Source organism: Gymnoscopelus microlampas (assembly GCF_963454915.1).
Source record: "Gymnoscopelus microlampas genome assembly, chromosome: 6".
In the NCBI taxonomy this organism is placed as follows: Eukaryota; Metazoa; Chordata; class Actinopteri; order Myctophiformes; family Myctophidae; genus Gymnoscopelus; species Gymnoscopelus microlampas.
Window position 1 is genome coordinate 4,620,910 of NC_139943.1, and position 13,490 is coordinate 4,634,399.

The 13,490-nt window shown below is 40.3% G+C and overlaps 2 protein-coding genes across 3 annotated transcripts in view; both read right to left on the minus strand.

The window, feature by feature from the left end:
• LOC311047414 (cerebellin-1-like) overlaps positions 1-13,490 on the minus strand; it is an 878,463-nt gene that overhangs the window by 320,903 nt on the left and 544,070 nt on the right. The gene's annotated exons all lie outside the window — the stretch shown is intronic.
• lmo2 (LIM domain only 2 (rhombotin-like 1)) lies at positions 376-8,616 on the minus strand. 2 transcript variants are annotated; one of them, XR_014600945.1, is made up of 4 exons: positions 7,908-8,616; positions 5,632-5,847; positions 685-1,045; positions 376-653 (listed from the first exon to the last, which is right to left on the minus strand). XR_014600945.1 is itself a non-coding variant. In XM_084059853.1 (3 exons), the coding sequence occupies exons 1-3, from the start codon at positions 7,949-7,951 to the stop codon at positions 820-822; spliced, it is 486 nt and encodes a 161-aa protein (XP_083915979.1). In that variant the 5' UTR covers positions 7,952-8,616; the 3' UTR covers positions 376-819. The 2 variants fall into 2 exon arrangements, 1 of the variants encoding a protein (XP_083915979.1); XM_084059853.1 differs by having other exon boundaries at positions 376-1,045.

Sequence of the window (13,490 nt, forward strand, 5' to 3'; positions counted from 1 at the left end):
CATGTTTTCTTTAGTTTTATTTTTTATATAATCCTTTTTTGGTTGATATGTAGTTCTGTCAAATAATTGAAAAACGGATTTAAAAAATTGAAAAGAAATAGAGAAAAAAAAGAACATTTCAGATACAAAAACAGTTCCCCTTAACCCTTAAGACCGCATCTGTGTCATTTTTAGATTTGAGCTAAAAAGCATTATTTTACACTTTGGCTATTCAAAAATAGCAGATCTACAAGCTCATAGCGCGGCACCGAGTGCCACGCTATGAGCTTGTAGATCTGCTATTTTTGAAAAATCGAGAAAATGTGTGCAAATCTTTGAATATATATATGTTTTTAAAGCGAACATGTTTAACTCAAATCTTTGCTTCTGGGGGGGGTCCCTGGAACAACATATTTTGAGATGGGGGGGTCCGCGGCCAAATACATATACATTTCGGGGGTCCTTGACATTAAAAAGTTTGAAAACCACTGACATAGTAACATTCGTTTTTTTCAAAAAACTGTTCGGATTTAAAAGACATTTTGTAGAATCAGAACCTCAGGCCTTAATGGGTTAAGAGAAAATCCTGATCCCGATACGGTTGCAAATATCAGCCCAATATTTCAGCCAAATCCGGGTATATCGGACCGTCAACTAATATTTCATTTTGCTACCTGTTTCTATCCAGTGTGAGAGGAGGGACACATGTTTCTATCCAGTGTGAGAGGAGGGACACATGTTTCTATCCAGTGTGAGAGGAGAGACACATGTTTCTATCCGCTGTGAGAGGGACACATGTTTCTATCCAGTGTGAGAGGAGGGACAGACGCTGTCGTTCTGTCACATCATGTTGTTGTTGTTGAGTTTGGTCCATTCAAAGATGTCCTGCTCACACACAATGTCTGAGTTGATGAGGAGGTAGCGGTCGCCCACACAGAAGTGCTTTTGGCAGGCGGCGCACTTGAAGCACTCCAGGTGGTACACCTTGTCCCGCACGCGCATCGTCATCTCGAACGCACGGATCCTCTTCTCGCAGGACGCACACAGCCCGTCCTGACCGAACAGCCTAGAGGAGAGGAGGAGAGGAGGGGGGGAGAGTCAGATTGATTGATTGATTGAAGTACTTTATTTAGAACATACATGGGCATCTGGCGGCCCCCAACTTCACTTAATGCGGCCCACAGGTTAATATCAGAATACTGATATATTATTTATTTCAGCTGTTACAATTCCAAACATGTCCCGCTTTAATTGCTTACTTTTAAATGAAATAAAAATGTTACTTTTCAGGATTCCAATTCAAAAACGTCAACAAAATAAATCAGGATTCCAATTAAAAAATAGCAAAAATAGCAGATCTACAAGCTCAAAACGCGTGGCAGCGCGACGCGTTTTGAGCTTGTAGATCGCCTACTTTTAATACTTTTCTGTGACATAGAATGGTGAAGTACGGCATTAATAAAACAGTATATGCAATGTGGCCCCCTGGAGTGAGTGTGGAAATATAGTGGCCCTCTCCATCATCAAAGTTGCATCACCCCTGATTTGGAAAGACATGGAAAAAGTACATGGAAGTACAGTTAACAATACAAGGTCCTCTAAACTAGATCGCCCATAAAAGCACAACGGCTTATTTCAAATGAGATCCCCACGCACTCACATCATGATGACAGACAGATATACACTACTATGGAGAACATCTGCATTCGATATTCATCCGTTTATTGTATATTCTATACTCTGTACATTTTCTATATATTATACCCCTATGAAGGTACAATTCTAATCACTTTAACCCTGGTGGTGTCCCTATTTTGGGCATGTCACTATAGGCGGAACAACTGTTTCAAACATTTTCCAAAAATAGCAAATTGCTAAATAGTGTCATGATGTGACACGCTGTGAGCTTAACCCTTGCATTGTATTAGAAACCTGCATACACTTTTGGTGTTAGCGGGTCAAATTTGACCCAGTGATTTAACTCAGCCCAATATACTCATTTATTTTTTTCTCCCACCTCATAGCTGACTTGTTATGCATTCATATCCATGTAAACACTTTTTAAAATATTATTTTGTGTTAGGGTTATATATATATATATATATATGTTTTTCTATTATAAAAATGTTAAAATTCACTCATTACATTTCCTATAATGAAGACAATGGATAATGATGTTATCTACAGTAGCTATAATAGACTAATATTAGAAGACACTTCAGTTTAGTTTTTTAACTTTAAAAAATGTTAATATTATTAAATATTATCATACTATAATTCTAGTAACCTCTGTAGTGGTGGTGAGTACGTGAGTGAAGATACCCGGTTCTCCTCACTGGCTGGACCAATTGCTCTGATTTTGCACACAGCCATTGACCATTACCATCTGAACGCAACTGTGAAGCCCGTTTTTCAATTTCATCAAAGCTCAGCTTCTTATTAGCGTTTTTGTGTCAAACACTGTCGCCATGGTTACGGGGCTGCCCAGCTATGGGACGAACTGCCTCCCGGGTTGCCAGATCATGTGCGCATATCCCCCCACGGATGCGCTGCGCCGACCGGGTATGGTCTAGTATATATAAAGGGTACAAATGACCCGTATACCATAGAAGGTAAAAAGTCATTTATTTTTCTCTCACTCTCAAACATGTAAACATTGAATATTGGGGGGAATTGAGCCACACTTCTCTGCCGGGTCTAATTTGACCCTTAACACCACAGATGTGACTTTATAGAGACCATCAGATTAACTAAAATGGTGGTAATGAATTTTGTTGCATTAAAATAGCTGTTTCTGAGGATATCATGAAGCTTTGTTCCAATAAAGAAATGTAAAGGGTACTTTTTACCTATGTAAACTTTAAACAATGGAAGGGTTAAGTGACTCTCTACTAGTAGAGAGTCACTTAACCCCCCACTCGCAGAAATACTTTAGCCCCGAGCGACCAACAGTCGTGCAGATTGGTGGCTCTGAGGAGGATACTAGAAGGTGTCAGGGAGCGGAACCTGTCAGCGAAGGGTGGTGATCACCTCGACTTCCAAAAAGCTTTTGACACCATACGCCGGGGGAAACTCATGAACATTCTCCGGTCCTACGGAGTCCCTGAGAAGATGGTTCAGATGATAGAGGCAAGCTATAGCCTGAGGTTCAGAACCCCGATGGCGACACTAAAGGCTTTGACATCCTCATGGGTGTCCTACACGGTGACATCCTTCTTGTTTATTGTAGCTTAATTGATGGACCGTGCCCTGAGACTCGCGATCAGTGGTAGGGAGGAGGCACTGGGGTTCACGTTGGTCCAGAGGAAGACTAAGCGAGTACATCCCATCACCATTACCGACCTCGACTATGCAGATGACATTTACCTAGTCCCGCTCACAGCAGAGAAAGGAAGTGAACTACTACTGGCAGTAGAAATGGAGAGCCTAAAGCCTCAAGCTCAATGCCAAGAAAACAAATGGCATTTAACACAGAGGACAAAACAATTGCCACCCCCAGTGCTCGAGGCAGTCGAGGACTACAAATATCTTGGTGCCTGGACTGCTTTGACGGAACAGGATCTGAAGGTGTGTGGAAATCAGATATGAGAGAAGACCTCAAGAGGCGGCTGTTCGTAGCTACAGTGGAGTCAGTACTGCTGTATGGGGCTGAGACATGGACCCTCACAGTGGAGTCAGTACTGCTGTATGGGGCTGAGACATGGACCCTCACAGTGGAGTCAGTACTGCTGTATGGGTCTGAGACATGGACCCTCACAGTGGAGTCAGTACTGCTGTATGAGGCTGAGACATGGACCCTCACAGTGGAGTCAGTACTGCTGTATGGAGCTGAGACATGGACCCTCACAGTGGAGTCAGTACTGCTGTATGAGGCTGAGACATGGACCCTCACAGCACAAAAAGGAAAGGGTCCTGGATGGCGACTACACAAGAATGCTAAAAATGGCACTTGGTGTCACATGGACGGACCACATCTAAAACGTGGACCTCTACGGGGGGCCTCCCGCGGGTCGCAGACAAGATCAGAGCGAGAAGATTAGAACCTGGAACTGGTGGTGAGCAAACTGACACTTTGTGAGCCAACCCAAGGCACTACAGTAGTAGCTTACTTGTATTATTTTCTACGATATATGTTGGTCATTCCATGTTGTACTATGTTGGACATTACATTTTGTACTGTATATGTTGGACATTACTTGAAGCACAGTCTGGTGTCCAACATTTCACTGAACATTATATGAGTATGTGAGTCCTGAATAGATTAGAATTTATCTTGGTAAACGCACAAACCGCTAACACACACCGACACAACATATTTTCAGATAGGGTTCCGCGGCCAAATTCATTTTAACCCATTGAGACAGAACGCATCTGTGTCATTTTAAGATTTTTTGGGGGATATTTTTAGAAAAATCATGACATTTTTAGCATCTTTGAATATATATATTTTTTTAAAGCGAATATTTATAACTCAAATCTTTGCTTCTGGGGGTCCCTGTAACAAAACATTTTCATGGGGGTCAGCGGCCAAATATATATAATTTTGGTGGTCCTTGACATGAAAAAGTTTGAGAACTACTGATATAGAAACATACCTTTTTCAGAAAACTGAATGTCTTCTGAAAAAACTGTTTCAGAAGACATTTGTAGAATCTCCAGAAGCAAATGTTTGTTTAAAAATATATATATATATTCAAAGATTTGCACACATTTTCACAATTTTTCAAAACATACTGTAGCAGATCTACAAGCTCATAGTGCGGCACTAGACTCTGCTATCTTTTTAATGGCCAAAGAAATCTAAAAATGACACAGATGCGTTCCCGGATTGTTACGTTTGAGAATCACTGCTTATTAAAAAAAGTCACAATTATGTTTATGGACAGAGTTTGTTTGTTTGTTTGTTTATTTGGATCCCCATTAGCTACTACCTTAGCAGCAGCTATTCTTCCTGGGGTCCACACAGAAATAAATTACATTACATTACATAACATGAAAACATTTATCATCTACTGTATGTAAAAACAGTGTGTTGTTAGACGTTATCCAAAAGCAGATTCCATAAGATATTTATTTAATTTAATTTTAAAATCAGATTTACTTGTTGCCTGTGTGAGTTGTGATGGAAGACTTTGCAGCTCTTTCATTGCACTATACATTACTGTGTGTTGCATTGCATTCGTTTTTGAAATGGGAAGCGTGAAAAAACCTTGTGATGAATGTCTAGTGTTGTAGGTGTGTTCTTCTGAGCTAAACTTCAACCTGTCATACAGGACAGCCGGGACCCTGGATGAAATAATGCCTCTTACAAAGCAGGGAAATATGAAGTCTGTGCTCCACCAAAGGCCATCCCAAAATGCCATGCATTCTTTTGGTGTTCGTTCTTTTTGTACAGCACAGAGCAATCCGTGCAGCTCTGTTTTGGACCAGTTGTAATTTTACTAGATCTTTTTTGGCAGCACTAGACCAAACCATTGGACAATAATCCAAATGAGTGGAGGGCTAGTGTTTGCACAATTTGGGGAATGCATTGTTGTGGTATGTATTTGGTACATCTCCTGATAACAGACAGACTTCTTCCCATTGTTGCAACAGACGTATCAACCTGCTTTGACCATGTTAATTCACTATCCAAAATGAGTTCATCCGTACCTCAGATAGTCTCGTCGGCACAGCTTCCTCCCCAGCTTGTAGTAGAGTCTGCGGCCCACCTCGCCCAGCCGACAGCCGCACAGGTCACAGCTCAGACAGTCCTCGTGCCAGTACTGCTCGATGGCCTTCAGGAAGAACCTGTCCCCGATGCTCTGCTGGCAGCCCCCGCACGTCAGCAGAGACGGTGGCATCTGGAGCACCTCATCTACTGGCTCGCTGCAGAGAGAGGACAACCACTTATTAGGGACGTCAAAGTGTTTTTAAAGGAGCTAGTGGTCTAAAGTAACTAAGTACATTTACTCAAGTACTGTACTTAAGTAAAGTTTTGAGGTATTTTTTACTTTACTGGAGTATTTCCCATTTTAAATAATTTATACTCCACTACATCTCAGAGGCAAATGTTATGTACTTTTTACTCCACTACAATTATTTGAAAACTTTAGTTACTAGTTACTTTGTAGATATAAATTATTCTATAATAAAACATACATTAACCACTTTAGCCCTATTTTATACGTAGGCTATTTTCAAACATTTTAGTACTTTTACTTTTGGTACTTTAAGGATATTTTGATGCCAATACTTTTGCACTTTTACTCAAGTAACATTTTGAACACAGGCCTTTTACTTGCAACAGAGTATTATATATTATATTGTGGTATTGCTACTTTAACTGGACAGTTCAGGAACCTGTCTACCAATGACATCATCGATGGGGATTCCAAGCTAATACAAACTACAGCCTTTCTCAAGTTAACCTTTTGTTGTTGTTTTTTATGAAATCTTGTTTGAAATGAGCAAACCTGCCTAGCGACAATGTGAGGGGTATAGGCAGGTTTCTGAACTGTCCACAGCTCTCCTCTGAGACACACAGTGAGACAGAACTGTTTCCATCTTTTAATGAGCATTAGTGAGGACCAATTATGTGAAGATAATGTTGAAAATGGGTGAAGTGATAATTGAACGGCTATTAATCTCTCTCTCTCTCGCACGCACGCACGCACGCACGCACGCACACACACACACACACACACACACACACACACACACACACACAGATGATATAAATCTCATTAGTGCTGATAAGTCAGGATAATATATCTATATTATATCAATACTGTGATATGAGACTAGATATCATCTGGAATTTCAGATTTGGGATTTTAGTTATCGTCGTCTTTATCTGGTTTTAAAGTAAAGGTTTTACATTAAAGCAGCATTATAGCATTTTCCAAACTTACATGAATGTTCTGTCTGAATTATTATTATTAATAACAATAATAATAATAATAATAAAATATTAATATTAAAGGCAATACTGATGATTATTCATCCAAAATGTCATTGTGTAAATATTTTGTGAAATCACCAATACTCATCCCCACAATATCATCACAATAATTGTGACATTTTATTTTGCCCACATCAGCTAGCTTTATAAAGGCATGAAAATCCAAGGTAAAGCCCAGGCTGTCCAAATAAAGTCTATATATAGTACATGATATAATCACTGATCAGACATTTGTTTCAACATGTAATATCCTCTTGAGGGAGCCATTACTCTGTTACAGTAACTACAGTGACAAAACAAGTTACTTTCAGAACGGAAATGAATTGAGTTTCCTCATGGTACAGTAATGGAAAATAAGATGAACATGGCAATAGTTTGTTATGTAAACTGCAGTGGTGTAAAGTAACTAAGCACATTTACTCAAGTGCTGTACTTAAAGTACAATTTTGAGTTATTTTTGCTTTAGTGGAGTACTTCTAATTTTCAGTACTTTTACTTCTACTCCACTACATCTCAGAGGCAAATATGATACTTTTATTCCACGCCATTACTTGAAAACTTTAGTTGCTAGATACTTTGTAGATTTAGATTATTATTACAAAACATACATTAACCACTTCCTATACATTTCGGCCATTTGAAAATTGCTGATCTACAAGCTCAGATGAATGCCTCAAGATGCAAAGCATTATGAGCTTGTAGATCTGCTATTTTCAAAAGAGTTTTATTTGAAAATGTGTGAAATGGGACATTCTGCATAATGAGTAGCCTATAGGCTACTTTCTACTTTTGGTACTTTAAGTAGCCTACATTTGGATACCAATACTTTTGTACTTTTACTCAAGTAGCCTACATTTTTAATACAGGACTTCTACTTGTAACAGAGTATTTCTACATTGCAGTATTGATACTTTTACTTAAGTAGAACATTTTAGTACTTTTTCCACTAATGCCTAATATGACAATATATGTAATAAATACTTACTCGTTAGCTTCCATCGTCTTTCTCTCAATAGTTGAGGCCATCATGTCAGAACCATAAGAGATCCAAGATGATCCAAGAGCGAGTTAAAGAGTCCAACAAAAAGACACTTTACTGCGTGTGCGTGCGCGGGTACGTGCGTGTGTAACGGTAAACTGACCGCTCTCGCTCTCTCTCTCTCTCTCTCTCTCTCTCTCTCTCTCTCTCTCTCTCTCTCTCTCTCTCTCTCTCTCTCTCTCTCTCTCTCTCTCTCTCTCTGCACCTGCCTGCTAGCCGCAGACATAAAGCTCAATAACTGTCTATGTGTGTGATAGAGCCTAAATAATGATCATTTTATGCCTAATCATTTATAGGCTATTATATTATATGAATGTAATTAATAATTGTGTAATAATGATTATTATAATGTGAGTGTGATAAAGCCTAAATAGTGATCATTTCACTCAGAAACGAAGCGGATCAGTCAACATCATCATCACGTCAAAAATGAATAAAAAAATAACTATTCCAGTCCGATGATCCGCTATATGAAGGCTCTGCTACCAGCTCATTATGATGGTTTCCTGAGGCGATGGTGATCATAATAATAACCCACGATTCTCCATAATGTCACTGAAGAGACGATGTTAAAAATCCAGATTATTAAACCAGATCTTTAATCCCAATATAAAGATATGTGTGTGTCTGTGTGTGTTAGTATATCCTACAGCAGTGTAGATCAGTGTGTTGTGGACGCAGCGTTCCTCTACATGAGTCTCTTTATAAAGGGTTTCCTGTCTGCTGTGTTCCTGCATCACGACCTCCTTCACAATGAGGGGAAACGGCTCTTAAAGTGACAGATAGACTGATAGAGAGACTGCAGCTGTGGCTGGCTGACTGGACACACACACGCACGCACGCGCGCACGCACGCGCGCGCACACACACACACACACACACACACACACACACACACACACACACACATCACGCATGGATGGAGACTGACTGCTGTGTCGTCGTGACTGTCTGGACTATGGAGTCATTCTATACTTTAATTACCACATTCATTATTGTGAAACAACTCAAGATAACGCAGCCATTTACTCAAGTACTGTACTTAAGTAACATTTTGAGGCATTTTTACTTTATACTTCCAGTTTTCAGTACTTTTACTCCACAACATCTCAGAGGAAAATATTATATCATGAAACATACATTAACCACTTTTAGCCCAATTTTATACAATATACAAATTTCGACAAAAACGAAAAAAACTCAATCAATTCAATGCTTCATGGGGGCGTCATTTTCTTGGGTGAACTACTCCTTTAACCCTAATACACCATCATTCATTAGTTGATTTATAATATCTATTAATAATCTAAATCTGCTAGTAATCTAGTAACTAAAATACATATTTCCCTCTGACATGTGGTGGAGTACAATGATTGATTGATTGATTGATTGATTGATTGATGTACTTTATTTAGTAAGACATCATCACAATACAAGGTCTACTAAACTGGAAGACTCATTAAGCACTGAGCTTGTTTAAGATGAGATTCCCATGCACACAAATCATGATGACATATAAGAGACAGGCAGATATACACACTACAGAATGTCATACAATCAGCAGGTTACTGGTATGAAGAGTGAAAAAATATGTAAAAGAGAAGAAAAAATCACACCCAGTGTGAAGTGGGCGGTGTGTGGTCATCACAACATGACTCACTTTAAAAAAAGGATAAATGGCTTTTTTTAAAGTCCATACTGCTATTCATAGGGCTGCACATGTGTCATGTGTTTCGCTAGCCAATCACAGTCCTGAATTTGCAAAGTCAGCCAATCACATTACAGTTAGTGGTGATGACACTAGCTGAATGTGATTGGCTGATATGAAAAAAGTATCGATTTGCATTAACAATGGAAGGGTTAGGGGGTACACAAATGTTTTGGTCGGTGTCCAAAACTCACTTATAGGGGGCGGCTACACCGCCCCAAAAAAGAGGGGGGGGGGGGGGGTAGGGGGGTAGGTTAAGACTTAGACAGGGGCCATTTTCGAATTGCAGCCTCCTGAAGGTGTATCTTTAGGGCAGTTTTGAAAGTGAGTAGGGTTTTACACTCCTTTACTCCTTTTGGTTGGGCATTTCACATTTTTGATGAATAGCATGAGAACGAGTTCAAAATTCCCTTTGTTGAGCCAAATCTGGGTTGAACATGATTCGTGGAGCTGCCTCTGGTGTTATGATCGTGGACTTCATTAACATTTTGGAAGTATTTGGACAAATACAGGGGGGTCCCAATGTTGTGGTGTATCTTGAAGACCAGGCCCATGTATAGCAAGTTGCTGTACTCTGTCCTCAACCCTAAGCCATCCAATCCTATAGCAAAATGAGCAGGGGTTAGATGGGTTTTGTGATTGAGGCCAAGAAGTAGCCTTAAGGAAGGATGAAATATTTCCCATTTACTATGTCTTCAGAGTTCAGAGTTGATAGCAGCAGCCTATCGTATTGATACTTTTACTTAAGTAAGAAATGTGAGTACTTTTTCCAGCACTGCACGTCTCCCTATTATTAATAGCTCTATTTAAGCTCTCATGAAAGCTTCTCTGTATGATATTGGGATGATATTATGGTCATTCTATTCTCCCCAAACTGTGTTTTTAGGAGCTGCGCTCTTATCAGCTGCCAGTCCCTCCAGCCTGGCTGTAGGGGGGAGGGACTTAGACAGACAGACAGACAGACAGACAGCAGTTGGACTGGACAGCAGAGATAAAGCAACCTCGTTCTTCTGCCAGATGAACAGTAAGGACCTCTAGACAGCCTGGTCTGTATGTAGGCTGAACACAGCCTGAGGTTACAGACACAACATGACCAGGGGTCACTGGCAGTGGTGGAAAAAGCACTCAAATGTTTTACTTAAGTAAAAGTACCAATACTGCAATGTAGACATACTCTGTTACAAGTAAAAGTCCTGAATTCAAAATTTACTTGAGTAAAAGTACAAAAGTATTGGCATCAAAATGTACTTAAAGTATACCAAATGTAAAAGTACTAAAATGTTTGAAAATAGCAGATCTACAAGCTCACAACGCGTCGCGATGCGACGCGTTGTGAGCTTGTAGATCTGCTATTTTCAAATAGCGTAGGTATAAAATATGGATAAAGTGGTTAATGTATGTTTCATAATATCATAATGTATATCTGCAAAGTAACTAGTTACTAAAGTTTTCAAATAATTGTAGTGGAGTAAAAGTACAATATTTGTAGTATACCTCAAAATTGTACTTAAGTACAGTATATAAGTAAATGTACTTGGTTACTTTCCACCACTGCAGCCTGGTCTGTATGTAGGCTGAACACACCCTGTGGTTACAGACACAGGGCTGCGGGGTCACTGGATACATCTCCCAAAGCCCTTGAGCAAGGTAAGCAAATCACATATAAAGCTGAGCAACATGACCAGGGGTCCCCAACGTGTCCATATACACACCATGTGTCCCTGCATGGCAACATGTGTCCATGCCTGTGGGGAGACATTTGATTCAGGAAAAAAATACATTTTTGAGTGTAGCCAACCACTCCTACATTTGACTGTGTGTGTTTGTGTGTCGTCAGGATGAGCACGGCCTCAACAGCTGCAGCTGATTGCAATACAAAGATGCAACCAGTTACACTAATTCAACACAAACACAAGACGGTGCAACACATGCGCCACTTAAAGGAGAGCGCCGGTCATTTTAGGTTGTGTTGTGTTTGATGTGTCGCTAATCACCCACCAACATACAAAGGAACGTTGAATTTTTTTCAGATCTGCCCCTGTTGTCCATTCTGCAGACCCCTTACAGCATTGGTTCTCAAAGTGGGGTCCGGAGACCCCTAGGGGTACTTGAGGGGGTTCCAGGGGGTCCCCAGCTAAATGATGGACAGGAACCAAATGGACCCTTATGGTTCTGTAACTCTGAGAGTGTACAAATGGAACCAAATGGACCCTAACGGGTCCATTTGGTTCCATTTGTACACTCTCAGAGTTAAATTAACATTGATTTTACAATATGAATTGGGGTCCCAGAGGTATAAATGCCATTAAATGGGTGTCCGTAGCCTAATGCATGTTAAACTGGGGGGTCCTTGAAATTAAAATGGTTGAGAATCACTGCTAGAGAGCCATAAAAACCTTCTCTTATTGGGGTCCCTGGCTTATCTTTTCAAATGGGGGGTCCGTGGGGTAATAAGCGTCTATTTGGGGGTCCTTGACATGAAAAAGTTTGAGAACCACTGCCTTACAGCGGCATAATGGGAGACGCGTGTAAGAGGGAAAATCGTCTATTATAACCGATGCAAAGTTGTTGTTTTTTTCTACTACTGCTCATCGTGGAGTCTCATGATACTCAGACATGCGCTGAATGTCGCGCATGAGCTACCGTTCGTGCAGAGCGACATGACGCTGGTTTTGCTTGTTTCTCTCACAGACGCCAGGTTCTGCCAATGTGCTACACACTGTAACACAGGAGTCCACTATTATATTTTTAGTCCTCGGCTATTTTCAAATAGCCAAGGTATAAGATAGGGCTAAAGTGGTTAATGTATGTTTTATAATGTAATCATTTATATCTGCGAAGTAACTAGTAACTAAAGTTTTCAAATAATTGTAGTGGAGTAAAAGTACAATATTCGCCTCTGAGATGTTGTGGAGTAGAAGTAAAAGTATAGACAATTGGAAATACTCCAGTAAAGTAAAAGTACCTCAAAATTGTACTTAAGTACAGTACTTGAGTAAATGTACTTAGTTACTTTACACCACTGGTTGAAAGTAGTAAAAAAAAAAAATTGTGTGATATTACGACACAAGTGAAACCTCATTATGGAAGTGAAACTGTGTCTGCTACTTCCTGTGGAGCTGGCAGAGGATGTGCAACAAGCCAGCAGAGATGGGGGGGAGGGGGGTTCCCTGCACCCATGTGCTGACATCTTACCCTCGACCCCCACCCCATGGTGACACCCATCTGGCCTGGTGTAAGACTGTCTCCAGATGGTTCAGTGGTGATAGAACCAACTAGACCTAAAGCTGTGGTTTCCCCAACGTCTTACATACATGTATAGAAAGATACATTTGGCATCCCATAAAAATCGTTGCATGACCCAAAAATGGGCCCCGACCCATTGTTTGGAAACCACTGGCCTTAATCACACCAGTAAAAGTAGAGCAACTTCAGATAGTAACATACTAGTCCATGTCTAGATAACAATATCAGTTTTTTTGTAAGAATTGTATGCAAGGTTCTCTGTATCTGTCTGAAGAATCCTAACATCAAGAGAGTGTGCGTGTGTGCGTGAGTGAGTGTGTGTGTGTGTGTGTGTGTGTGTGTGTGCGTGTGTGTGCGATTCTGTAGTGTGTGTGTGTGTGTGTGTGTGTGTGTGTGTGTGTGTGTGTGTGTGTGTGTGTGTGTGTGTGTGTGTGTGTGTGTGTGTGTGTGTGTGTGTGTGTGTGTGTGTGTGTTTGTGTGTGTGCGTGTGTGTGTACGAGGGGCTTGTAAATGTCATCAGAAGGGAGGTGTAAACCTACACTGTATTGTCATAGCATTCAGTAATAGTGAAAGTGC

Coding starts and splice junctions, on each gene's coding strand:
- lmo2 (XM_084059853.1), bottom strand. CDS start 7,951: ATGATGGCCTCAACTATTGAGAGAAAGACGATGGAAGCTAACGA. Junction 5,848..7,907: donor AAGACGATGGAAGCTAACGA/GTAAGTATTTAT, acceptor CTCTCTCTGCAG/CGAGCCAGTAGATGAGGTGC. Junction 1,046..5,631: donor TGCCGACGAGACTATCTGAG/GTACGGATGAAC, acceptor CCTCTCCTCTAG/GCTGTTCGGTCAGGACGGGC.